We start from the raw sequence: 24255 nt of genomic DNA, 5'->3' as shown, positions 1-24255 counted from the left end.
ATGAGGGGAGAGGTTGAGAGGAATAGCGATGGCAAGACTTCGACTGACGTTGTAAAGTGCAGATAGTGTGAGTTGAATATGGTCGTCCGGGTTGACGGGGCTCGGAGCCCGCCGATCAAATTCGAACCCGCATATTTACGGCTGGGAATCTTCGAAGACTGACCGAAAACATCGGGAGCTTTTGCGACTCTGATGGTGCCGGCATCTTGCCCTCGGCGCCGAAGACGTTCAACAACCCGTCCGCTCACCTGTAACGACCCGGACAACAGATGGCGCTTTATAGTTGTGCAGAGCTCTGAGAGGCCTCCTAAGCAGATGGTGCGGCCGTTGTCGTATGCTGTGTGCGTCACCTTCTGACGCCCGTCACTTACAATTCCGGACCTGGCATGTCTAGGTCCTGACCATGAGGAGGAGCCGGAAGAGCAGGAGGAGCCAGTTGATCGCCGTGCAGCCGGCAGCAGGGAGAGTGGGGAACGGCGGGGAAAATGGCACAGAGAGCCCCTCGTTGCGATGCCCCTCTACCAAACACGAGTCTTGAAGAGCTGTTTCCGACGTACCAACCGCGCTGCCCAGGAAACATGTTAGCTTCTGGGCACTTTCTTTGGATGTACACACATCCCTGCGACGGCCATGATCGTCACCCGGCGGCGTCTTTCATTTCTAAATCTATTGTCCCTATCCGTACATATGGGACACCCCGGAGTAAGCTCAGCGACACTGAGCTAGACTCGGCCTTACCGCAAGCCCGCCGGTGTTACTCTTCAGACCTGTCAACCCTTCAGCCTACCTTAAACTTTGAGAAAACTGTACGGGTACGGTCTACGACCAACCACAGTATACGATATTGGCACTATTGCAGATACACTACTGCAGAGGTGACAGCACCCCTGCAACTGGCAACCTTCTAGAAGGAGGGCATCCCCACAATGGATGTTTCTTGGAAGGTAGAGAGATGTCTTACTGGCCGGAGGCGTAGTGGAGAAGGCAAGAACTCTCGTCTCCTGTCTTTCTGGGCGCAGCCAAATTCATCACCGAAAGCATCGATCCCTCAACCTCACCCACCCCCTCCTCCATGCTCTTGTCTCTGGCGGGTCCAATTGTATTCCCCATTACAATGCCCAGCACCGCTCTCAGCCTCTCGAGGAGCTGGCTGCCCAGAATGAGGCCCGCTGCCCAGAGTCTTGGCGGCTCAACATGGCAGGCGAGGGCGTCAAGATCCAAACAAGATCTGGATTGCGTGCTATTGAACCGCTCGCGTGTTCACGACCGATTTTCGGTCGAACAGCTTGAGATTGCTCCAACATCATGGAAAGCCTGGGGGTACCCTGGAAAGAGCCCCGCGCAGAGCCGCCAAGGCTGAAGGAATGCGCCCTCGACACCCATGAGAACGCTTGTCACGGACCGCGAGGAGATTGATAGATGTGGGCGTTTTACGCCCCCCTCGTACTGTCCGTCTATCTCTTTATGAAGTCATAACGCCCAGAGATGATTCCCCGTCCTGGGTCACCAAGTACATGTATACATGTTCTCCCAACTCCCCTCTCGAATCTTTGGCTTTTTGTTCCTCATCCCTCTCGACATACTCTGAATCAAGTCTTGCCACGAGCTTCTCTTCATTGTCTTATCTTTTCTACTCATGCTTGACTGTTCTCTTGACCTAAAGGGGGTAGAAGTGCTTGAACCTGGATAAGAGCAGAGCACTCACACTTTTGCCCGTTCCAGTCCGTATTCGTCCAAAGACTTACACATCCCTCCACTCCGATTGGTCCTAGCGACCGCTCTTGGAATCTCTTGGAGAGCTTCTACCAGGTGATTCGGAAATTTGTTTATCATTACTTGTCTTCTCGCTGTTCACGCTCAATCGATTCACCCTTTCCCCCGGTGAACAACTATCAACATGGGGAAGAAAGATCCCGAGGCTGAGGCTATGGCCAACCACATCTCTGGGCAGTCTAATAAGCCCATGTCCAGGCCGGCACATGCTTTAGCTACCGAGCAAGTCGTCCAGGAACTGAGAGCCAACCCAGACGACGGCTTGACACCCGAGGACGCTAAGACTCGTCTCGAAGAGTATGGCCGCAATGAATTTGGCGCCGATAAGGGCGTTCAGCCCGTCAAGATATTCATTGGACAGATTGCCAATGCAATGACCTTGGTATGACTTCTTCGCCTTCTTCATTCTTCTATACAAAGAACGACAGACTGACCTAGGCATCACATTAGGTTCTGATCCTGGCCATGGGTGCTTCTTTTGGCATCAAGTCTTGGATCGAAGGAGGTGTTGTCGCCGGTGTCATCTTCCTAAACATTACTGTCGGCTTCCATCAAGAATTCAAGGCCGCAAAGACGATGGATTCCCTTCGATCACTTAGCTCGCCCACTGCTCAGGCCGTACGCGAGGGCCGCAATATCACCGTCCCCACCGTCGAGATTGTCCCTGGCGACATGGTCGAGCTCAAGACTGGTGACACCATCCCCGCCGACGTTCGCATAATCGAGGCCGTCAACTTTGAAACAAACGAAGCCTTGCTCACGGGAGAGTCTCTCCCCATCCGCAAGGAGGCTGCTCAGACTTTTGATGATGAGACTGGACCTGGTGACCGCCTCAACGTCGCATACAGCTCTTCCACCGTTACGAAGGGACGTGCCCGTGGTATCGTCTTCGCTACTGGGATGTATACCGAAATTGGTCAGATTGCTGCCGCCCTTCGGGGCAAGAACTCACGCCGCCGAGAGGTGAAGCGTAAGGAGGACGGCTCCGCCACCTTTGGGCGCTACCTTCAAGCATGGACTTTGACCCTTTCCGATGCCGTCGGACGCTTTTTGGGCGTCAATGTTGGAACACCTCTACAGAGGAAGTTGTCCAAGTTGGCAATCCTTCTCTTCGGTACCGCGGTCGTGTGCGCCCTGATCGTGCTGGGAGCAAACAAGTTCAACACAACGCAGGAGGTCGTGATTTACGCCGTTGCTACTGGTCTTGCGATGATTCCTGCCTCGCTGGTCGTGGTCTTGACTATTACCATGGCTGCTGGCACGAAACGAATGGTCCAGCGTCACGTTATCGTCCGACAATTGAAGAGTTTGGAGGCCCTCGGTGGTGTTACGAGTAGGTTCACACCAAAAGCACTAATAACACTTACCAATGACAGATGCTAATCCATCCGTAGACATTTGCTCTGACAAGACCGGAACTCTTACCCAAGGGAAGATGGTTGTCCGCAAGGCCTGGGTTCCTGGAAAGGGTACCTTCTCCGTTAGCAACACTAACGAGCCCTTCAATCCTACAACGGGCGATCTCGGTCACAGTTCTGGCCAGCCCAAAGACATTAACTTCAGTTCCAAGGAGGGTGATGGCGAGCCATTCTCCAATGCCGAAGCTGAGGATCGTCTGAAGGAGAGCACCGTTCTCACGGACTACTTCAACGTCGCATCCCTCGCTAACTTGGCCAATGTCCACAAGACTCCAGAGGGAGAGTGGCACGCCCGTGGTGATCCTACCGAGATTGCCATTCAGGTTTTCGCATCCCGCTTCAACTGGAACAGGCTGCGTCTCGCTGGCGAGTCCAACCGGTGGCAGCAGATTGCCGAGTTCCCCTTCGACTCCGATGTCAAGAAGATGTCCGTCATCTTTGAGGACACTCAGACAAGGGCAGCATCGGGAAACAAGACCTGGCTCTTCACCAAGGGTGCCGTCGAGCGTGTCATCTCTTCTTGCCCTACGATCCAAATGGGTGATGATGTCGTTGAGCTTACCAAGGACATTGAGCAGGACATTCTGGCCAACATGGAGGCTCTTGCCCGCCTTGGACTCCGTGTTCTGGCCTTTGCGAGCAAGTCTGATATCGGTACCGTTGATAACCATGATAACCTTGATCGCGCCAACTTCGAAAAGGACCTTACTTTCCGTGGCCTCATCGGTCTCTATGACCCTCCCCGTCCCGAATCCGGTCCTTCGGTCAAGAAATTCCACGAGGCCGGTGTCAGCGTTCATATGCTTACCGGCGACCATCCCGAAACTGCTCGTGCCATCGCCCTCGAGGTCGGGATTCTACCCACGCGCATGAATGAGATTTCCGCGAGCGTGGCGAAAACGATGGTCATGGCTGCCCACGACTTCGACAAGCTTTCAGACGACGAGATTGATAAGCTGCCCAACCTCCCGCTGGTCGTCGCACGCTGTGCCCCTCAGACTAAAGTTCGCATGATTGAGGCTCTTCACCGACGTGAGCGCTTTGTGGCCATGACAGGCGATGGTGTGAACGATTCTCCCAGTCTGAAGCGAGCTGACGTCGGTATCGCTATGGGTGAGAGCGGCTCTGATGTTGCCAAGGAGGCGTCCGACATCATCCTCACCGACGATAATTTCGCATCGATTCTCAATGCCGTTGAGGAAGGCCGTCGCATGTTTGATAACATCCAGAAATTCGTCCTGCACGTGTTGGCTTGTAACGTCGCCCAGGCTCTGACTCTTCTTATCGGCTTGGTCTTCAAGGATGACAGTGGGCTTTCCGTGTTTCCCCTCGCGCCTGTCGAGGTCATGTGGATCATCATGATTACCTCCGGTCTTCCTGACATGGCTCTCGGGTTCGAAGTCGCTGCCCCGGATATCATGGACCGACCTCCCCAAGACGTAAGTTTCTCTTGGTCATTTCCTTTCATGCCTGTCGCAAGACACTAACCTAGTCTAGATGAAAATCGGCGTCTTCACCTGGGAGCTGATGCTCGACATGCTTGTCTATGGTGTCTGGACTGCTACTCTCTGCCTTGCGTCTTTCGTGCTCGTCATGTTTGGCTGGGGCAACGGCCAATTCGGTAGCAACTGCAACAACACGTACTCGGAAGAGTGCGATACTGTTTTCCGCGCCCGCGCAACCTGCTTCGCGAGTTTGACCTGGTTCGCCCTCTTCCTCGCCTGGGAGATGGTCAACATGCGCCGCTCTTTCTTCCGCATGCAACCCAAGAGCACAAAGTACTTCACCCAGTGGTTCTGGGATACTTGGCGCAACAAGCTTCTCTTCTTCGCCATCCTCATCGGCTTTATCACCATCTTCCCCCTCACCTACATTCCGGTGCTCAACACCAAGGTGTTCAAACACGCACCTATCACCTGGGAGTGGGGCATTGTCTTCGTCGGCGCGGTCCTCTTCTTCATGGGCGTGGAGTCATGGAAGTGGGCGAAGCGCGTCTACTTCCGTCGCGTGGCGCACAAGGCTCACGGCGGCACCAAGGACCTTGAGAGCCGTGTGTTTGGCCACTACTATACCATTGGTGGTGTTGCGCTTGACTCTTCGCCTACCCTTGGTAGCCGGACCATGACGAACGAGAAGGAAATGCGGGACAAGGGCTACGGGTACTCTAGCGGAGGCAGCAGGTGATTATGGGTAGGTGATGCGCATTTACGTTCGTGGCGAAAGATTGCAGATTTGAGGAGAACAAAGTGTAGGAGGTGAAGTCATGATTCAATGAATTCATGTTAGATTTCCATATATAAAGATAGGCGGTTGACAACAACCAAGAATGAAAAGCATGTTTTTTTCGAGTACGCCTGCCGCAAAGCACACGCGAGAGAAGCAGATGTTGAATTACTACTGAATAGATTACTATTAGACTATCAAAGCTATTCATCATAGAGACATAACGCTCTTAACAGAGAACGGACATCAAAGCCACAGCATATTCAACGCCTTCTAGTCATCTCTAGCGCATACGATCTACCTCCTATCATTGCCCTAGCCATGTTCAATGTGACTACATGACTGTCAAGAACAGGACCTGAATACCGATCCACGCCACGAGCATCGACCACATGATGGAGGTAGATGAGCCCTCGGAGGTTACATATATGGTCCTGGTGGGCTTTACGGAAGAAGTAGTCCTCGTCGCCTTTGTTTGCTTCTTGGCCGAGGTTGAACGGGCTGTAGGTGTGGGTGTGGTGTCGCTATCAGCGGTCTTTGTAGTTGAGGCCTTTGCTGACGACGAGGATGAAATGCATTTGGTGACTAGCTTCTCAACTGTCGCAGTAACGGTAGCAGTCTTATCCACGGCGGTAGCTTTGGCATCGTTCAGCAGGACGCGGTAGCTTGAGGCTTTTGCGTTGAGGGTAGACGCGGCTGCCTGCAGTGAAGACGACAGCGCGGCTTGGATCTTGGCGTAGCGGGGGATTTTGCGTGCGAGGGTGCATAAGGAATCCTGAGCTGAGATATCCTCGGGCTTGCAGGGCCTGATTGGCGTGTTTGCCATCTTCGGAGCTGCTGCGGTAGGGGTCGGCGCTGCTGTGATCCCACGGGGGGAGAGCATCTTCGCAGGCTCCTCGGGAGAAGTTGGCTCGATTTCCATCTTGACAGTTTCCGTCGCCACGGGGAGAGCAGAAGCCATAGACGGATCAGGAGTAGTAGTATTATACAGAGGAGGAAGGCCAAGCTTCTTCGCGAGGGCTGCCATCCGTTGCTTCTCCCGCTCCCTCTCCTGCAACCTCGCCTTCTTTCGCGCTGTCTTTTCGAGATTATAGATGTTGGCCCATTCGTAGTAGGTGGGGAGATGATCGCACGAGACCCTGCAGGCGCCCGTGTTGGAGACGTGAAGCCCGAGGCGGATGCACTCCTCCTTGTAGCGCATACCGATGTTTTGGGCGTAGTTTTCGTAGTGTTTGTTGAGGGGGCTACATCTTTGCTTCTCTCCTCCGGCGATGGCGGAGGGTGTGAGGCTTAGGAGGGCCAGAAGAATGGCGGTAGGGGCTATCATGGTTGTTGTAATTTGAGGTTCCTCTTGAGGTGATTATGCTCGAGGTCAGGTTAAGAAGACTCTGAATGAGGCCTAAAGATTGTTAAAAGAGAAGAGGTTCACCAAGCAGAGGCAAAGAAAGGCGCTCGAGATTTAAATATGCAGAGTTTTGTGCGAATTCTTCACTTGAGGCTCCTTGATGGCTTGCTCCGGTATATGGTTCTCATCGCAAGGGTTCATGATGCCGGAGTTGACTTTTATTCACAAGCGGCAAACATTTATTAAGGTACTTTGGCATCCCGCGATGGACATTGTGGAATCCTTTACCTTGATCTCGCCAGGTTTCTCAAAGATGGACTCGTAGGAATTTCTTCGATAACAAGGTACTTGGGACTCGTAGGCACACGAACACTTGGTTGTGGCATGAACAGCCTCATCATGGTCTCTTCTTGCAGCCTCAAGGTCGAAGTATGCCAACTCTTGTCAGTCAAGGTAAGATACTCACCGAAAACCCGACAAGGTCAGCGAGCGCTCCACCTCGGAGATTTCTTCTCTTGTTGGGCAGACACCGTTGGTCAAGGGCGGATAGAGTTGTCGCACAGAACAGACTGTTGGCCACAGCTCCCCTAAACCTTGGACCAACCAGGACTTTGGCCGTTCCCCAATGGGGCATGTGAGCTATCGCATCAGCCGTGGGCCTTCTAGTCTCGGTGCTCACTCCATCCCTCCGGAGTCCGGATAGAGTCTGCAGAGTCCCATTTAATTGACTCTTTTCTCATGAACCTGGTTCATCACTGCTCTCAAGGTCTTTCGTCTTGTCTTTGTGCGGGAGCTAGCCACCGCGCCGCTCAAAGTTGGGGTTCTTGAACTCTGATCCTTAGCGCATAGGGAGTAGGCAGAGATTTTGATCGCATTCTTTACAACCACATGGGTGACGAAACCTTGATGTTGCACTGATGTTAGTTTTGCTCCCATAACATCTTTCCATAAGACTACAATTCCTACGTTGACTCAGTACCACACAGTCAAGGAGAAAGTGGCGCCGATGGAGCAAAGACAACGCAGACGGATTTCGTGAAATTAGTGTGCCCTGATTTTTTCCATCTTCAACCCACTTCATGCTGCAAATGGCTCGCAGATCTCGCCGAGGGGCCGTCCGTCACCCACCAAACCCACCGAACCCACCGAGATCGTCCAGCCTCTCCCAATCCTCGCTGACTTCTTCTCATTCCCAAGAAACATACCCATCAAGCCTATCCGATATGGTGTAGTGGCCAACATGATGCCCTCTCATCTCTGTGAGAGGTTAGGCATAGCCCCGAGTTCGATTCTCGGTTTCGGAAATCCCGCTCTTTTTGACCCTTTCGACAACTCCGCCGACGGTACGGTCCGCAGACAAACGACATGATTTACCATTCCAACCTTCGAACCGAATGCACGGAAGGGCGGCTTCCTTTTGATCATCTTACTCCCTTGGCTTCCATTTGTTTCGTAATTGGAGACAAGGCAGCCTTGACAAGGTAAGCCGAGGTTAATTTGGACTTTGGAGAAGCGATCTACCTATCCGTAGCTAGCTTCTCAGACTTTCTGCTTACTGTGTTCTGCATAGCCGGGAGAATACCCTCAAGCTTGGTGGGATTCCTCCGCACGCGTGACGTATTCAGTTCCGAGACACCTCCACTCCCGCAACCTTGAACGCTATTTAGCGGATCTTACCTGGTCCCCGAGCACATCTCTCCGTCCACATCACGGACTTTTCCCCCTCACCGTGAGTCCTTGACTGCTTGAAACCCGTGAACCCGGATTTCGGCGACGGGCAACCATTGAACCGCCGGAGCAGAGTTGTGGATACGGCCTCAACTCTTCATTTCTTATATAGCATACCTTGAAACCGAAGAAATCATTACCTCATCATACACTACCCTTCTTTCAGCAACTCGCCTTACCTTCAACATCGTCGTTAACGAACAACATGGCGGCATTGGTTCCCGTTTTGGTCGCCGGCCTCGCCATCTTCGGAGGCTTCAACTACGCTCCCACAGTCAAGAGGTCAATCGCCCTTGCAGGAATCGGACGCGAGAAGCTAAACACCCCCGTGGCTCAAGCCGGAGACTTGATCTACATTGACGACACAATTCATTGCGAAGATATCCATTACCACGAACCAAGTGGCCTCCTCTTCACGGCTTGTGAAGACAATGAAGAGAACCGTGCTGAATGGTTCCCCGGCCTCGGAAACCTCAAAGATCCACTGGTGGGAAGCAAGCAAAAGGGCTCTATTCACGTCATCAATCCTAAGGTATGAGCGTTAGATGTCAACCCTGCCTTATACATATGGCTTACTTGCTGGACTAGGATATGACCCAAAAACGACTCAGGTTTGAGAACTTTGACTCGACCTATGTTACCCATGGCATCGATGTCATCACGGACCCCAAGAGGGCCGATGCAGTCTACATCTTCGCCGTCAACCATGTACCACATCCAGACTACCTTGCAACCAAGATTGGAAGCCAGGACGCTCAGCAAGTCACCCAAAAGTCTCAATCGCGCGTTGAAATCTTTCATCATATCCTCGGATCATCCACCGCCAAGCACCTGCGAACCGTTATTCACCCGCTGGTCAAGACTCCCAACGATATCTTCATCAAAGACCCGTACTCATTCTATGTGACCAACGATCATTACTATGCCGACGGTGTCGGAAGACATGTTGAGGATATATGGCCGGGTACAACCTGGACCGACACCATCTACGTTCACATCGAGGAGATGTCGTCTTTGGTTCCTACAGAAGGCATCAAGGCCGAGGTGGCTCTCTCGGGAATCCGCAACAATAACGGCCTAGGCCACAGTCGGCAGACCGGAGAAATTCTAGTTGTCAACTGCGCCGGCGGTGAGATGCTCATCGGCGAGCTATCTTCAGACCCGAAGAACACCACCATCAACATCATCGAGTCCGTCCAGGTGGACTCATATATCGATAACCCCAGCTATTTTGACGACCCATACAAGACTGACGTCTTCGACGCTAGCGGCTTCGTTCTCCCTGGCCTTACGCGGCCTGTCGATATCCCGAAGCAAGTTCACAATACTACATCGGACATTGGGTCGATTGTGTGGTATGCCAAGCCAGCTGCGGGCAGCAACGGAGGCTATGAGAAGAGAGTAGTATTTGAGGATGATGGCACGAGGGCCAGATCAGCAGCGGCGGCTGTCTTGGTCGCTATTGATCCGGCTCAAGAGAAGGGAGAGAGAAGGGCATGGCTCTTTGTCACTGGCTTCATGGCTGGCAGTGTTGTTGCCGTCAAGATTGACCTTTGAGGGCGCGACGGATGATCAAGGAGCAGGCCCCATGTTCACAGCACCCAGGAAAGACTGAAGCAATGGGGATAGTATCGATCGATTTGCATGGATGGAGTCACTCGCTGGCACAGCTCAGGAAAGATGATTTGCAGAGTCGGGGAATGTTGGTCATTTTTCAGGATCGAAAAGCGCAATACCAAGCTTGGCAGACGATGATGGAGCATACCTGCATGATTTCTTTAGTTTTGTATTCTGCCCAATTTCCATACCCTACTCTGTATGTAAAAGACAATGAATATTTACTTTGACACGACTTGCTTTGCCACCAACCTCTCCTCACTTGAGCTATGGATGCCGCCTCATGGAATAGGAATCTCCTGCCTGATAGACCTCCTGAATGAAGCGGTCCACGTCACTGATGATACGGATCGCCTGGTTGACGCTCGGAGACGTAGGCTCGCCCATAGTGCTCTGCCAGCCTTGTAGTAGCTGCTTCAAGTGGTCGCCAGCCCCCAACACTTCCGGCCCAATCATGTCTTTTAAAGCCGGGATACGGCATGCGGCGAGCAGAACAAGCATTGCACCAGCCATCCTGTAGCCCACACATTAGCCATGATATCTCAATGCGGAACAGGCACGAGTGATAAACTTACGAGAGAGAGCAGATCCAGGTGTCGACCATGACTGTCTGCCCAAAGCCCCTCAGATTGAGGATATGGAGCAGGCAGGCATCCAGACACGCTTTGCAGTTCTTCAGCGCGTCTTGGTTGACCAGCAGCTCAGAGCTAGCTCCATTCCCACCAGCCATACCACTCAGCATCCACATCAGGTACGGTCTGTAAATCACACTCCTGCAGGTGAGATACCTCTGCCGCAGGAAACCGCCATGCTCCGTCGCGGTACCTTGGTTATTTCCTACTTCATTGAACCCGACACTGAATGCAAACGCCGGAGGAAGCACCTCCCGCCAGTCGTCGAGCTGGTGGTTCAGCTCCGCAACGACATAGGGGAAACGGGCGTGGTCGAGGGCTGCGCCGGTTCCGCGTGCGTAGAGGAGCTGATGGACGCGGTTGAGGAGGCGGCGCATGGAGATGCAGGCAAGGAAATAGAGGGAGGATTGTTCCTCGACTTGAGAGTCTTTATGTGTGCTGTACTCTCCTGGGAGAGGCGTTGTTGACTCGATGCGGGCGACACCCGATTGTGGAAGCCCAGAGAGCTCCGCAAGATAGTCACTTGAGATTTGTTAGTTGCAGGTACGGCAACGTTCTGAGTCACGGCTCGTACCTCTCAAGGATGTAGCAAGACCAAAAGATCCTTCGGATTCGTTCTTGGTCTTCCGCGGACTCGGACTCTGGCGGGTAAGACAGAAGCAAGAGGCATTTTGCGGATGCTGCGTTGATGTATTCCCATGCCTGCAACGGACGACGGAGGAAGGCAAAGTACATCCTTAGTTTTAGGTCAGCACCTTTCTGTAGCGGCGAAACATGATGTTCTGTACTCACGCTGTGAAGAACAGGCAGTGGGTTGCAGTGCTTCCAACATTGGTATGCACCACATGCAGCTTCTTCAAGACACTGTCAAAGTACATGTCACCCATGGCCCTCTTGGAAGCCCTCCGTTTACGATCCTCCTCGCTCAAGGAAGACGTGCTCGCCAGTCCCGTAGTCACTAGGCCAACACACCCAAGCGCCATTGTGAGCAGCGCAAGACAGACAAGAATGCTGTCTCCCTCGGGAATGCCATCGGCGATTAGGTTGCGGACCTGCTCAAGCTGGCCGCGAGACATGGTCGGATACCAAAAGTTGATGGTATGCTCAAACGATTCGATAATCTCGTCAATGTCTTCCGCGGTTACGTAGGGGTACACAGGGGTCGCGCGCGTCTTTACCGCGGGCCGTGACTGTTCGAGGTGGAAGATGGGGACATATCCATCCCTCATATTCGGAAAGGCGTCAAAATGAGGCCATTGTAGCACAGATTCTGTGGTACTCGTGTGCATCGAGTCGAGCACGGCATTCTCAAAGTTGTTCTGATACTGCGGCTCCGAGATGGGGGTCCGTTGTGGGTGATGGATCTCGTTCAGAGGCGACCCGGAAAAGGACCCCCGCGAGGCGGATCGGAGGGCCGGAGAGACCACGGATGGACGGTGATCGGCATACGGCGCCGTCCCCTTGAACACACCATCGTGAGATGGGTTCGGTGAAAAGTGGAATGTAGAGGAGACGGGACTGACGATGGTGGCCTTCATCTCATGAAGAAACTTCTCCACCCTGAGTACACCCTCAAGGATGAGGTCGCTCTTCCCGCGCCTAATGACGTGATGGTCAGAAGTTAGACTCACAGCAAGAAAGCAAGTTTTCCTCTTTCTCTCCTCGCTTCCCCGAGCGTGCGGAAGTCGGTGTTTTGCGCCGGGGATCACGGCTCCGGGAGGCGTAAGGAGATGAGTGTGGTTCTTTTGAGGGCCGGACTCTTGAACTTACGAATTAGCTTCGGACCCATAGGTGCATTCCTGATGCGACGCAGAGCAGGATGCGCATGGCGTGTTGCCATTGCATCTGTGCAGCGAGGTCTCGTTAATCTTGATGCTGTCCCGAGAGACTGGTTCGGTCTGGGCCTGGGTTGCTTGGCCGACTTGTCTTGGTCCCACGTACCTGATCTTCCTTGCGCGGCATGTGTCGCACTGAAGTATGCGATGCGTTGTCAGCGATGAGCTTTTCGGATTCTCGGCTGGGTAGCCGGCCAGAACATGTGGGGAGAGAAGAGTTTAAGCTCAGAGAGATGGCATTCTGAAATGAGAGAAGATCTTCGCGATGATGGAACGAAAACAGTTAAGCTTGCAGTGTTTTGGCAGTAGCAGTGTTCGTGAAGAACTCTTTCGGCGGTTCAATGTGACAGTGGAATAGTAGACACGGTCACTTTGTCCTACCCCAAAACGTTCCTTGCGAAAGAGGTATACTGTTTTGCTTGGAGGATTCTAAGAAAATGCAATTCACATACCGCATGACTTGTCCTCAACCTCTTCCTCGACGGCTCATTTATCGTGTCATTATCCAGTGGCTCCATCGCAACTGCTGGGTGGCATGGCGTAGCAACAGCGTCCGCAACAGCAAGAAAGCCTGGTTCCGCAGTGAAGGGGATCCTCGATCCGAAGCGGACCGAGTCGGAGCAGAGTTTGGGGGCAATGGACTGGAGAAAAAAAAAAGAATGGACGGCACAAGGGGGTCAAAGGAAGAATCCCGGCAGCAGGACATGCATATATGCACCCACGTGTAGTGCGGGGGAAGGGCGAAGATGTGGAGAAGGGGGTGAGTTCATTAGGAAGAATTTGGAGAAACGTAAACGGGGGGGCTTGGCTAGGAAGGGGGAAAGCTTGTGGGATCATGGGATGGTGGGATGCCGGGTACAAATTGGACTCAGTCTAGGATCTCTATGGCTTCCCGTGATTTCGCTCCGTGCAGCCCCGGCACGTCTGTGAGGGGAACCCACAAGGTCCCAAGCGGGGGATATCACCATCGCTTGGAACAAGGACGGGCATATGTCCCATCGTGGTCTTCCTCTCTTATGAGTTGAAGAGAAGCACATGTGATGAAGTGACAGGTGACTCTTGAGTGCCGCTTTGCCAGGGATACAATAGGTGATTAAGCTTTTCCATCATTCCTTCAGACACGGCCGCAGTGCGAATGCTAAGTAAGACTGTTGGTTGGGTTCGCCTGGTGTGTCCGTGTTCATAGGTAGAACATGGGGGCGTTAGCCCATTTTCTTAGTACGAACGGTGCCGCCCCAATCATAGCAGAGGACGCTTTTTCTGTACGAAGTACCATCGACAGACATTGATGGGCCGGCTGTCTCTATGGATACCGATTTCGATGTTACACTTTGCACATAAGGAGACGCTTGTATTGCATATCATTAGAACGTTGTCAAATGCATCTTGATTAAAGTCTTTGAACCGCAAGATAGACGGCAAATGCAGGTGAATCATAGCTCTAGACCCGGCCTCCGGACCGGTATCGCCCCACAAATGCCGCCCAATCCCGGCCCGGTACATATATCTACTAGACATACGCCGCCTTCTCGTCCTGGCCGACCTGCATAGTCTTCAGAACAGTCTCGGCAGACCGAGGCTCCAAGCTCTTCTTGACAGGGTTCGGGGCGCTAAAGACCTCCTCCAACTCCTCCAGCGTGCGATCCTTGGTTTCGGGCCAGAAGAAGTACTAGTGGTACGTTAGCGAAGTTCTGGCATAACCAGTGAAAGCCCAGTGCAAAACTTACAATGATGACTGCTTCAAAGAGATCCCAGAAGATGAAGACAATGTAGAAGTAGTACTTGATGTTGAGGAAAGCCGGTCCACTGGCGTACTGGATAACGGTGCTTCCGACGGCACTGGCAAAGTTACCGACTGCAGTACCCTTGGCACGGGTGGAGGTGCTGAGGGTCTCGGCGATGTACATGCTCTGAAGAGGAGTCCAGCCGAAGCTGAAGACGATGCCGAAGATGTAGATGAAGGCGATGGTCGTGTTGGCAGCAGCAACGTTGCTCGCATCGTCCGTTGCCAATTTCGAAGTTCCCGTGATGATTGCGAAGCAGAATGAGCAGAAGATGATGGAGTAAATCAAAAGAGGTCGGCGGCCTACAACATCCGTCATACGAGCTCCGACGAGAGATGCGAAGAAGCAGAGAATAGGGTTGATCGCATTCAATGCCAAAACACGCTTCTCGTCTGTGATGCCGGCGTTCTTCAGTACAACGGTCTAGAAAGTGTTAGTCATTTCAAAGCGATGAAAAGAGAGGGAGGGAGTGCGAAATTACCAAGTAGTAAGAACTCAAGCTGTTACCACTGATCTGGCCAAAGAAGGCCATGCCCAACACGCAGATGAGACGGCGACGGGCGGAGTGGGTGCTCCAGAGTTCACTATAATCATACCAGGACTTATCCGATGCATCTGTACTGATTTGAGAGACCATCTCCTTCAGCTGAAGCTGGACAATAGGGTGGTCGATAGAACCCTCGCCATGGTACTTGGCAAGGACTCTCGCGGCTTCTTCGTGTTTGTCGTTCGCCATGAGCCATCGCGGGGATTCGGGGATGAAGAAGACTCCAACGCAAACGATACCAGAGGTAACCCTGTAGAGAAATGTGTTAGTGCCTGGAAAATCATCACACGAAGAATATTCATTCGTTGAAGAGACTCACATCTGAAGCCAAATGGGCAGGCGCCAAGCACTGGTGCCCTCACCGCCATCGATATAGGCGCATCCATAGATAACCCAGGAAGCTATGATTGAGCCTGTATGCAATAATTAGACCTGGAGTAATAGAATGTGCAAGCGGCCAAGCTAGACATACCAATGTACCAAGTGCAGTTGTAGATGCCAGTAATGGTTCCTCGCCATGCCGGGTGTGCCATCTCAGAGACCTTGACAGATGGCATGTTAGTTGATATGCACCACCAGGAAAACTGCAATCCATCGAACTTACGTAGGTCGGAGCAGAAACGCAGCAGAAACTGACACCAAATCCGAGAACGAATCGTCCGGCAAGGAATTGGCCAGAGCTGAGAATCATTAGCAACCGGTATACGACCATAGAATTGAAGAGGTATTCGTACGTTTTGGTTGTGGCCTGAACACAAGTGCCGATGATGACAATGGCAGCCCCGATAAACATGCCCCATCGGCGACCCAGAAAATCGTTTGCAGGTCCGGTGAAGAAGACGGCGGCGACACTTCCGATGTTGTACATGGCGAAGATGATTCCGGTGCTTTCGTCAACAGTTTCCCTGACGGATTCGCGTCAGTCTTGGCATCAAATGCTTGGTGAGTTTTGTTCCCTGGGTTACTTACTTGTGGAAGTAGTTCAAGTAAGACTTCAATCCGTTCAAACCTCCCATCTTTAAAGTTACTTCGTTAGATGATGATGATGGTGCTCAGACCCGGGGTTTACTTACAAGGGAACCATCGTAACCGTTGAGAGCTCCATTGAGGTAAGCTGTCGGCATTGTTGTTAGTAGGCCAATACTAAAAAGAAACACCAAGGTACGAACCAATAAAGAGGACGGCGTAGAGTCGGAACATGTGCGGCGTCCACGGCGAATAAGCGCCAGACTGCGTCTGATGAGCAATGTGGACGGCAGTGTCGACCTCGGCAGCAGCATCGTCACGGCGCTCTTCGGCGTGGCCCTCGACCGTGGGATCTGTCTTCTCGTCGGACATGGTGGAGGATGGACTGCAGACAAGCAATACAGCTCGGGAGGGGTGGACCAAGAATTCAGGAACAGTGGAACGGTGGAGAGATGGAGGTCTTGGAAGCCTTGGAAGGGTATCATCGATGGAGACGAAAGAATGGAGAGGCGATAACACGGCCGTCTTAAATGTTCTGACTGCAGACTCCCAGGCTTCTCTGCAGCCCATCAGAAGACAAAATCTTCTCCCCGCATTCGGGCCATCATGCCATCCAAACGAAGGTCCCAGGAGGCAGAAAATACGAAAGAACCTGGGGTGACACGACGGACCATCAGCCATGAGCCAACACCACGGGCGCGCTTGCAGTTTTCAGTCAACGTTAGCCGGGGTCTAGACACTGTCAATCCGGGGTAACAGAGTCACAACCACTTTCCGTCCATCCAAGAGATGGGGCCCATGGGGAGAGCAGACGAAAGGGTGGAAATGGCTGGCAGGGTTGTCAGACGTTGCATCAACTTAGACCGGCTTGTATCCGGATGGAGGTGCGGGGCCGGCCCCGACTTCCCCGGACCCAATCAGAACCACACGGGGCTGGGGAAGACTATCCCTCTTGCGTCCTCTTGGTGCGGAGTTGCCAGGAGTTGCCGGGGCTCTTGTAGGACAAGAGTGAAGAGTCTCTCTCGCAAAAGAAGTTGAAGAAGCGCCAGGATAGGATGGCCTCGGGGTCGTACTACACCGACACCACCTGACTCGGAGCTACCCCGAAACTGCTCCAGTCTTTCTGCCCCACGCTCCCTCGTCATATGGCGGGACAAACTTGAGTGAGCTTCACGAGAGGGAACGGGTGCTCGCAGTCTGCAGATTATTTCTGGCGTTTCCCTCGGCCTTGCGTCCGACGTGTTACTTCGCGTGGAGAAAGTGAGCATGAATAAATAACGACTGGACCTTGGTAGCCAGCAAACCGATTGGACCCTCTCGTTTCTCTCTCTTCACATTCTCTCTCTCTCCTCTCTTCTCCCACCCCAAATCCGTGTCTCAGCCCATCGTTACCCCTCATCCAAACCACCACGATGGCCTCTCAAAGTTTGTCTCTCCAGGCCAAGGAGGGAGTTCACGACTACGAGAACCCCTCCGTCTTCAGGCGCAATACACTTCCTCCGCGCGCATACTTCATCCCAGAGACGTCTATCCTCCTCAATGGCGTTTGGGACTTCCACATGGCCGGCACTCCCGAGGAGGCGCCTTTGCCAGAAGATAAGGAGGACGAATGGGGCACCATCAACGTCCCTGGCCATTGGCAGCTTCAGGGACACGGCTTCCCGTGGTATACCAACACACAGTTCCCTATCCCAGTCAACCCGCCATACGTGCCCAGCGAGAACCCCACGGGCACGTATAGACGTACTTTCCACGTCCCTTCCACGTGGGATGAGAAGTCGCAATTGCGCCTCAGATTCGATGGCGTTGATTCCGGATACCACATCTGGGTCAATGGCACGCTCATTGGCTTCGCTCAGGGCTCGCGGAACGCGTCCGAGTTTGACGTCACAAGCATCCTCAAGAGGGATGGACCCAATGAGCTGTTTGTGAGAGTGTACCAGTGGTCCGACGCAACTTACATCGAAGACCAAGATCAATGGTGGCTTTCGGGTGAGTGGTCACTTCGTCGCTACTCTGCTTGACAATTCATCTAACGAGCAAATGATTAGGTATCTTCCGCGATGTCACTCTCCTCGCTGTACCCGAGCAAACAAGAATCGAGGACTGGTTCCTCCGCACTGATCTCGACGAAAAGTACGAAGACGCGACCCTCCTGGCGACGGTCGACGTCAAGACCGCCGAGAAGGGCACCGTCAAGCTCACTCTCAGCGAGCTGGGCAAGAATGGTGGTGCCGTCATTGTGACTAAGGAGGCAGAGGTCACTGGCGACAACACCAAGGTTGACATCAGCATCCCCGTCACCAACCCCAAGAAGTGGACTGCCGAGACCCCTTACCTCTACCGGGTTGACATCACCCTGGGCTCCCATGCCGTCTACCAAAACATTGGTTTCCGCAAAGTTGAGCTCAAGAATGGTCTGATCTCCGTCAATGGTACCCCAATCCGCATCAGAGGTGTCAACAGACACGAACACCACAACAAGTTTGGCCGCGCCGTTCCCATCGAGTACGCCAAGCGCGACCTTCTCATCATGAAGAACCACAACATCAACTCTCTGCGATGCTCACACTACCCGCCCGACCCCCGAGTCTTCCAGCTTGCGGACGAACTCGGCTTGTGGGTCATGGACGAGGCCGATCTCGAGTGCCACGGCTTCTACGATGCTGTTGCACGCCCTCAGGATGTCGACGAGGCGTCCGACTACGAGGCGCGCAAGGCCATTACCTTTCCCCTTGCCGGAAAGTACACCAGCGAGAACCCCGAGTGGCGCGAGGCCTACCTCGACCGCATGGTTCAGCTGGTTCAGCGCGACAAGAACCATACCAGTATCATCATGTGGTCGCTTGGTAACGAAGCCTTCTACGGCGAGAACCACAAAGCCATGTACGAGTACGCCAAGAACTTCGACTCCGGTCGCCCGGTCCACTATGAGGGTGATGTCAAGGCCGAGACTGCGGATATGTACTCTTACATGTACCCCCCCATCGACCGCCTGACCAAGCTGGTTGAGACCGAGGGTGTCAAGGAGGACGGCAGCTTCGAGAAGCCCGTTGTTCTCTGCGAGTATGGTCACGCCATGGGCAACGGCCCTGGTGGTCTCGATGACTACATTGAGGTCTTTGAGAAGTTCCCTCGTCTTCAGGGTGGCTACATCTGGGAGTGGGCGAACCACGGTATCTGGAAGGAGGATGCCGATGGTAAGGGCTACTATGCCTACGGAGGAGACTTTGGCGAGCGGCCCCACGACGGCACCTTTGTCATGGATGGTCTCCTTCACAGCACCCACGACCCCACACCCGGTTTGATCGAGCTGAAGAAGGCCTACCAGCCCCTTCAGCTGTCAGTTGAGGGCAACCAGCTTGTCATCAAGAACAAGTACGACTTTGTTGGTGTTGACCACCTCTCCTCTACCTATAAGGTAGAGGAGCTCGGCGAAAAGTAAGTCATTCTGGAGGAAGCCCTACTCATCTTGGGAAGAAAGATAACTAACAATTTGTAACACAGCTCCGCTCTCGTCGCTGCCGGAAACCTCGAAATCCCCAAGATCGCCGCCGGCGAGACCGTCAAGGTCGACCTGCCCTCAAGCCTCGCAAACATCAAGTCCGACAAGGAGGTCTACATCACCGTGACCTTCAGTCTCAAGGACTCCACCAACTGGGCCGAGCCCTCGCACGAGATCGCTTGGATCCAGCACAAGCTGTCCGGTGTTGCGGCAGCCCCCAAGTTGCTCAACAGCACCCTCACCTCGAAGCTGCAGGTTCAAAAGTCTCGCGCCAAGGCCACCGTCTCGGGCTCCGACTTTGCCATCACTTTTGATACCGCCCGCGGATATATCACATCTTGGACTGCTGCTGGCGTGCCTCTTCTCGAGAAGGACGAAGCCACTGGCGCGGCCGTTATCCCCAACTTCTGGCGCGCCCCTACCGACAACGACAACCCCAACGATGCCCCATACTGGGTTCGTTTCGGTGTCGATGCTTTTGACAGCTTCCTTCGGTCATTCAAGATCAATGAGTCGGCCGACAAGGTTGAGGTCATCACAACTACCTACCTCTCTCCTCGCGTCCTCGACTGGGGCTGGGAGACCACCACTACTTACACCATTGATGCTACTGGTCGCCTCACCGTCGCCGTTGACCTGAAGCCCCGCGGCATCAAGCCCACCCACATCCCCCGCGTGGGCCTGAACCTGCGTCTGCACAAGTCGCTCAACAACGTCAAGTACCTCGCGCTCGGCCCCGGCGAGTCCTACCCGGATAAGAAGTCCAGTCAACACCTCGGCGTCTTCAGCGCCACCGTGCCTGAGTTGCACCAGCACTACGAGGTACCCCAAGAAGGCGGCAACCATCTGGAAACCCGCTACGTCAAGCTCACCGAGGACCACGGCCGCGGCCTTCGCGCAACGCCGGCTGATGCTACTGTCTGGTCCGAGGAGGAGTGGCGCCAGTTCAGCTTCCAGGTCAGTCGCTACACTTCCGAGACGGTGCACAAGGCCGCGCACCCGTGCGATCTCGTTGAGGAGGATGCGACGCTTCTGCGTCTCGATGCCCGTGTTGCTGGTGTTGGTACTGCCGCTTGTGGTCCCAATGTCAGGGAGGACTTGAAGGTGCACGTTGGAGACTTTAAGTTTGGTTTCGTTTTGGAAAGAGTTGGATTTTAATGACTCCGGGTTACGATGAAATGGTTACACTGGTGTCTTAAGACTTGGACACATGTCACGGACAGCTAGAGCTAGAAATGGAATGAATGATAATGACCTTGAATAACCTCTTGCAAAGCTTCACAAGACCGTAAAATACTGTCAACTTTGAAAATGCAAGACGTCTGTCTTTCAGGTCGATCGAGCGCGCTCCGAGGGTCCTGGTGGACGGTGGGCCTCGCGCAGGTGGCGCGCCAGAGCGCTACAACAAACACTTTTGACCTGCTCCAACCACAACTGGCCGGTTGGCCCAATGGCAAGGCGTCTGACTACGACTAAGCGGTTTCCCGACTTAGCATGTTATCAGGAGATTCTGGGTTCGACCCCCAGGCTGGTCAATTCTTTTGCTTCTCTCGCCAATCGTCCTCTCAATTTTTGTTTCTTTAAGTCAAGTTGGGTAGGAACTAGGATTTTTGCTTATCTTTGGCGCCCCTTGGTAATTTTCTCATTAGAAACCACTGCTTTTAGCCAGGGAACGATCAAGACTTGTGGTCGACTTTAACAAGCGCCTGTGGCATGTCCTCTTGAGGTTCTTCCCAGTCTGCACTTGTCACCCCGTTGGTTCTATGCATAGGTTATCTAAGAGCTATTCTCTATCTTGAATCAAAATGGCGCAATCAATAGAAGCTAAAGACCAAAGTTCTAAGCTCGCCTACTGTTCGTCAGCTCGGACTCAAGCCTTTAGTTCTTCGACTGAATAGCGGGGATGTTACGACGCTGACCGGCGATCGACATTACTGCGGGTGGTATTCGACTCACATTCCTAGACTTAGTCTATCATTAGTAAACTCTTTTCACGATTTCAAGCAGTAAACCTGGTATTATGCACCTGAAGAACATGCCAAGTAAGCTAGGAACCTTTTCTACAACGTCGGATGCACCCCCCGCCTCTGCGATACGACACTACTGGGCCGTTCCGCCTGGGCCGCGCTGGACGTACTCCATACCTGGAAGTTTTTGGAATTCGTTTGGAAGTGTTTGAGGAGATCATCTGCCTTCCAAAACATATTTGGTAATAAGCAGCCGACACCGGAATATCCTTCATGCAGCCCAGCACTGTTTTCTCATTTTTAAGTTACTGTCCAGCTAGATAAACTTCGTTGACTCTTCATTCCTTTTGACAACAACTTACGTAGCTAATACTTGATTCACTTACTTCAGCCGTTGTTTACATTTAATCATGAGACTGAAAGCCCTGGAGATGGCCTCTGTAGCCGCAATAGTGTTGGCGACTCGTTCTGAAGGTTTGTATACTGAACTTCCAACTGATCTCACAGAAGTCGACGTCATAATTGCTGGAGGTGAGTCTATTCTAATTATCCTCCAGTGGGCAGATTCTCATTTCGAACGTAGGAGGCACTGCGGGCAGCATCGTCGCCTCACGACTCGCTGAAGCAGACCCTTCCCTGTCAATTCTCATTATCGAGCAGGGGAAAGACAGCTTCAATGTCACAAACGTCATCTACCCAGCCTTATTCGAGCGGAATACCCTGCCCAATTCGGATACTGCTCTGTTCTGGAAGGCCAATAAGTCACCGCAGCTAGCGAACCGTGAGCCAGTTGTTGAAACAGGCGGCATTCTTGGGGGTGGATCAGCTATCAACTGGATGGTGTACACCCGTGGGCAGTGGGACGATTGTAACTCCTGGAACACGACGGGGTGGTCTGCGGAAGAATTGCTGCCGCTTCTGGCAAAGGTTTTTACTCCTCCATTTTTTCGTTGCTTTAAGCTACTCATGATGGCTAATGAATATCCAAGATCGAAACGTATCACGGCGCAACTAACAATCAATCCACTCACGGGTATGATGGACCAATTCATGTATCAAAGGGAACACACCAAGCGCCTCGAGCTGAAAGAGGCTGGATTGATGGGGCCGTAGAGGCAGGTTGGTCAGAGGTAGAAGACCTTCAAAGTCTGCACTCCAACAATGGCTCCGGGCCCTGGTATCGATATGTCTCGCCCACCGACGGCCGTCGCCAAGATGTCGCACGTCGTTACTTACATCCACTTCTGCAAAGTGGCGAGTATCCTTACCTGAGTGTGCTAGTAGAAACCCAGGTTCTCCGTGTTGTGTTTGAGGGAGAAGAGAACCGCGCCGCTGGAGTGGAAATCCGACCCAATCCCGCATTCGCGAAGGATACCGGAAACAACAGCACGACGAGAGTCAAGGCCAGAAAGCTAGTAGTTGCTTCCGCAGGATCCTTTGGAACTCCATTGCTTCTAGAAAGATCCGGTGTTGGTGACCCTGCAGTGCTGGAAAAGGCGGGATTACCGATTATCGAAAGTCTTGATGGAGTGGGCAATGACTTCCAAGGTAACTCTGATCTCACTCTTTGGGCGATTGCTGGCGTTACAACGGCTTCCTAATATCTTGTGTAGATCATCACTTTGTTGGGTACGTCTACCGCACAAACCTCGACCAGAACGAGACCATCAACGGAATAGCCCGAAATGATAAAGGGCGAGACGTGGATGCGATGATTGCCGCCGACGACAAGCAACTTGGATGGAACGGTCACGATGCCTCTAGCAAGTTCAGACCGTCTCCTGCTGATATTGCAGCTTTGGGGCCAGAATTCCAAGCTGCTTGGGACAGGGACTTCGAGGACTCACCCAACCGTCCTCTCATGATCATGGGACTCTTCAATGCCTACTTTGGCGACCCTGCCACTCTTCCTGATGATGCTGAGTACGTTACCACAGCACCCTGGGTAACATACCCATACGCGAGGGGCCACATTCATGCTACTGGGCCGAGTATAGATGATCAGTACGACTTCACCACTGGGTGGCTACTTGACGAGAACGATATCGACCTGAAGAGCCACATCTGGGGGTACAAGACGCAACGAGCCATCGCTCGTCGGATGGAAATCTTTCGAGGCGAGCTCGCACTAGGGCACCCTAAGTTCGCCAACACATCGAGCGCCGCTGTCATTGAGGTGGCTGAAGGACCGGTCACTGATTCCATTGAGTACTCTATCGAGGACGATGCTGCAATCATCCAGTACATACGTGAAAACATTGGGACGTCAAGGCATCCTCTTGGTACCTGCAAGATGGCGCCCCGGGAGAACCGAGGGGTTGGTAAGTAGCACAGCCCTGCTTAGCTTGGAGGCTGAACCTTGTGCTGACATTAGATGTCATAGTCGACCCCCTTCTGAACGTCTACGGCGTGTCCGGGTTGAAGGTTGCGGATCTTAGCGTGCCATCTCAGCAAGTCGCTGCCAATACTTACAACGCTGCACTGCTGGTGGGGGAAAAAGCTGCAGAGATCATCATCACAGAGTTGGGACTCTGATACGTTTACGTAACGCTGAAGCACATTTAGCAATGAGATACTGAATGAAGTGCGTGAGAACAGGCTGACAGGAAGCGCAACCGCGCGATGTGATCGAAGACGAGAACTTGCACCGTGAAGCTTAGAAGCCGCAAGACGACTATTCACCCCTCAATTGGTAGTCATCTTGCAAACCCAGAATCACATGAGAATATGCGCTTACTCACATGAGGTGTGCAAAACTTCAGGCATCGATTGAAACATGAATACGTCTAAGTGAGATACAGCAATCGCTGCCTACACCCCGCGTAAGCAGTGACGAGTCGAGCTCAGGCATCCATTATGCGCTCCTAGTTCAAAAGAGCCGAGTTGCTGTGGTTGACCTGAACCCAATGCCCTCG

At 53.0% G+C, this 24255-nt stretch overlaps 7 protein-coding genes across 7 annotated transcripts; 4 read left to right on the top strand and 3 right to left on the bottom strand.

Moving 5' to 3' along the window:
• The first annotated feature begins 1524 nt into the window (after positions 1-1524).
• Positions 1525-5449, top strand: HER10_EVM0005482 (potassium/sodium efflux P-type ATPase). The gene is made up of 4 exons (XM_035475097.1): positions 1525-2155; positions 2224-3106; positions 3168-4630; positions 4689-5449. The coding sequence occupies exons 1-4, from the start codon at positions 1898-1900 to the stop codon at positions 5373-5375; spliced, it is 3291 nt and encodes a 1096-aa protein (XP_035332634.1). The 5' UTR covers positions 1525-1897; the 3' UTR covers positions 5376-5449.
• Positions 5450-5748: 299 nt separating this feature from the next.
• Positions 5749-6741, bottom strand: HER10_EVM0010808 (uncharacterized protein; the record flags this gene model as incomplete). Its single annotated transcript, XM_035480257.1, has 1 exon — positions 5749-6741. The coding sequence occupies one exon, from the start codon at positions 6739-6741 to the stop codon at positions 5749-5751; it is 993 nt and encodes a 330-aa protein (XP_035333292.1).
• A 1918-nt stretch (positions 6742-8659) lies between these two features.
• HER10_EVM0000722 (serum paraoxonase/arylesterase) lies at positions 8660-10185 on the top strand. The gene is made up of 2 exons (XM_035470491.1): positions 8660-9019; positions 9076-10185. Exons 1-2 carry the CDS (start codon positions 8693-8695, stop codon positions 10042-10044), a joined length of 1296 nt encoding a protein of 431 aa, XP_035332073.1. The 5' UTR covers positions 8660-8692; the 3' UTR covers positions 10045-10185.
• Positions 10186-10371: 186 nt separating this feature from the next.
• Positions 10372-13277, bottom strand: HER10_EVM0001791 (C6 zinc finger domain-containing protein; the record flags this gene model as incomplete). Its single annotated transcript, XM_035471526.1, has 7 exons — positions 10372-10618; positions 10680-11258; positions 11311-11472; positions 11529-12335; positions 12507-12624; positions 12678-12706; positions 13093-13277. 7 exons carry the CDS (start codon positions 13275-13277, stop codon positions 10372-10374), a joined length of 2127 nt encoding a protein of 708 aa, XP_035332204.1.
• Positions 13278-14081: 804 nt separating this feature from the next.
• Positions 14082-16438, bottom strand: HER10_EVM0009848 (C6 zinc finger domain-containing protein; the record flags this gene model as incomplete). Its single annotated transcript, XM_035479320.1, has 11 exons — positions 14082-14240; positions 14299-14778; positions 14837-15152; positions 15222-15315; positions 15375-15444; positions 15507-15582; positions 15637-15807; positions 15872-15918; positions 15976-16016; positions 16072-16225; positions 16262-16438. The coding sequence occupies 11 exons, from the start codon at positions 16436-16438 to the stop codon at positions 14082-14084; spliced, it is 1785 nt and encodes a 594-aa protein (XP_035333159.1).
• Positions 16439-17036: 598 nt separating this feature from the next.
• HER10_EVM0004867 (glycosyl hydrolase family 2) lies at positions 17037-20531 on the top strand (the record flags this gene model as incomplete). Its single annotated transcript, XM_035474496.1, has 3 exons — positions 17037-17860; positions 17920-19309; positions 19376-20531. The coding sequence occupies exons 1-3, from the start codon at positions 17281-17283 to the stop codon at positions 20529-20531; spliced, it is 3126 nt and encodes a 1041-aa protein (XP_035332547.1). The 5' UTR covers positions 17037-17280.
• A 1219-nt stretch (positions 20532-21750) lies between these two features.
• Positions 21751-23875, top strand: HER10_EVM0013017 (GMC oxidoreductase; the record flags this gene model as incomplete). The annotated part of the gene is made up of 5 exons (XM_035482389.1): positions 21751-21871; positions 21924-22267; positions 22330-22813; positions 22954-23661; positions 23724-23875. 5 exons carry the CDS (start codon positions 21751-21753, stop codon positions 23873-23875), a joined length of 1809 nt encoding a protein of 602 aa, XP_035333572.1.
• Positions 23876-24255: the final 380 nt, after the last annotated feature.

Source organism: Colletotrichum scovillei (assembly GCF_011075155.1).
Source record: "Colletotrichum scovillei strain TJNH1 chromosome Unknown Contig00006, whole genome shotgun sequence".
NCBI lineage: Eukaryota > Fungi > Ascomycota > Sordariomycetes > Glomerellales > Glomerellaceae > Colletotrichum > Colletotrichum scovillei.
Note: the sequence above shows the minus strand (reverse complement) of the source record. Positions and strands in the feature narration are given on the sequence as shown.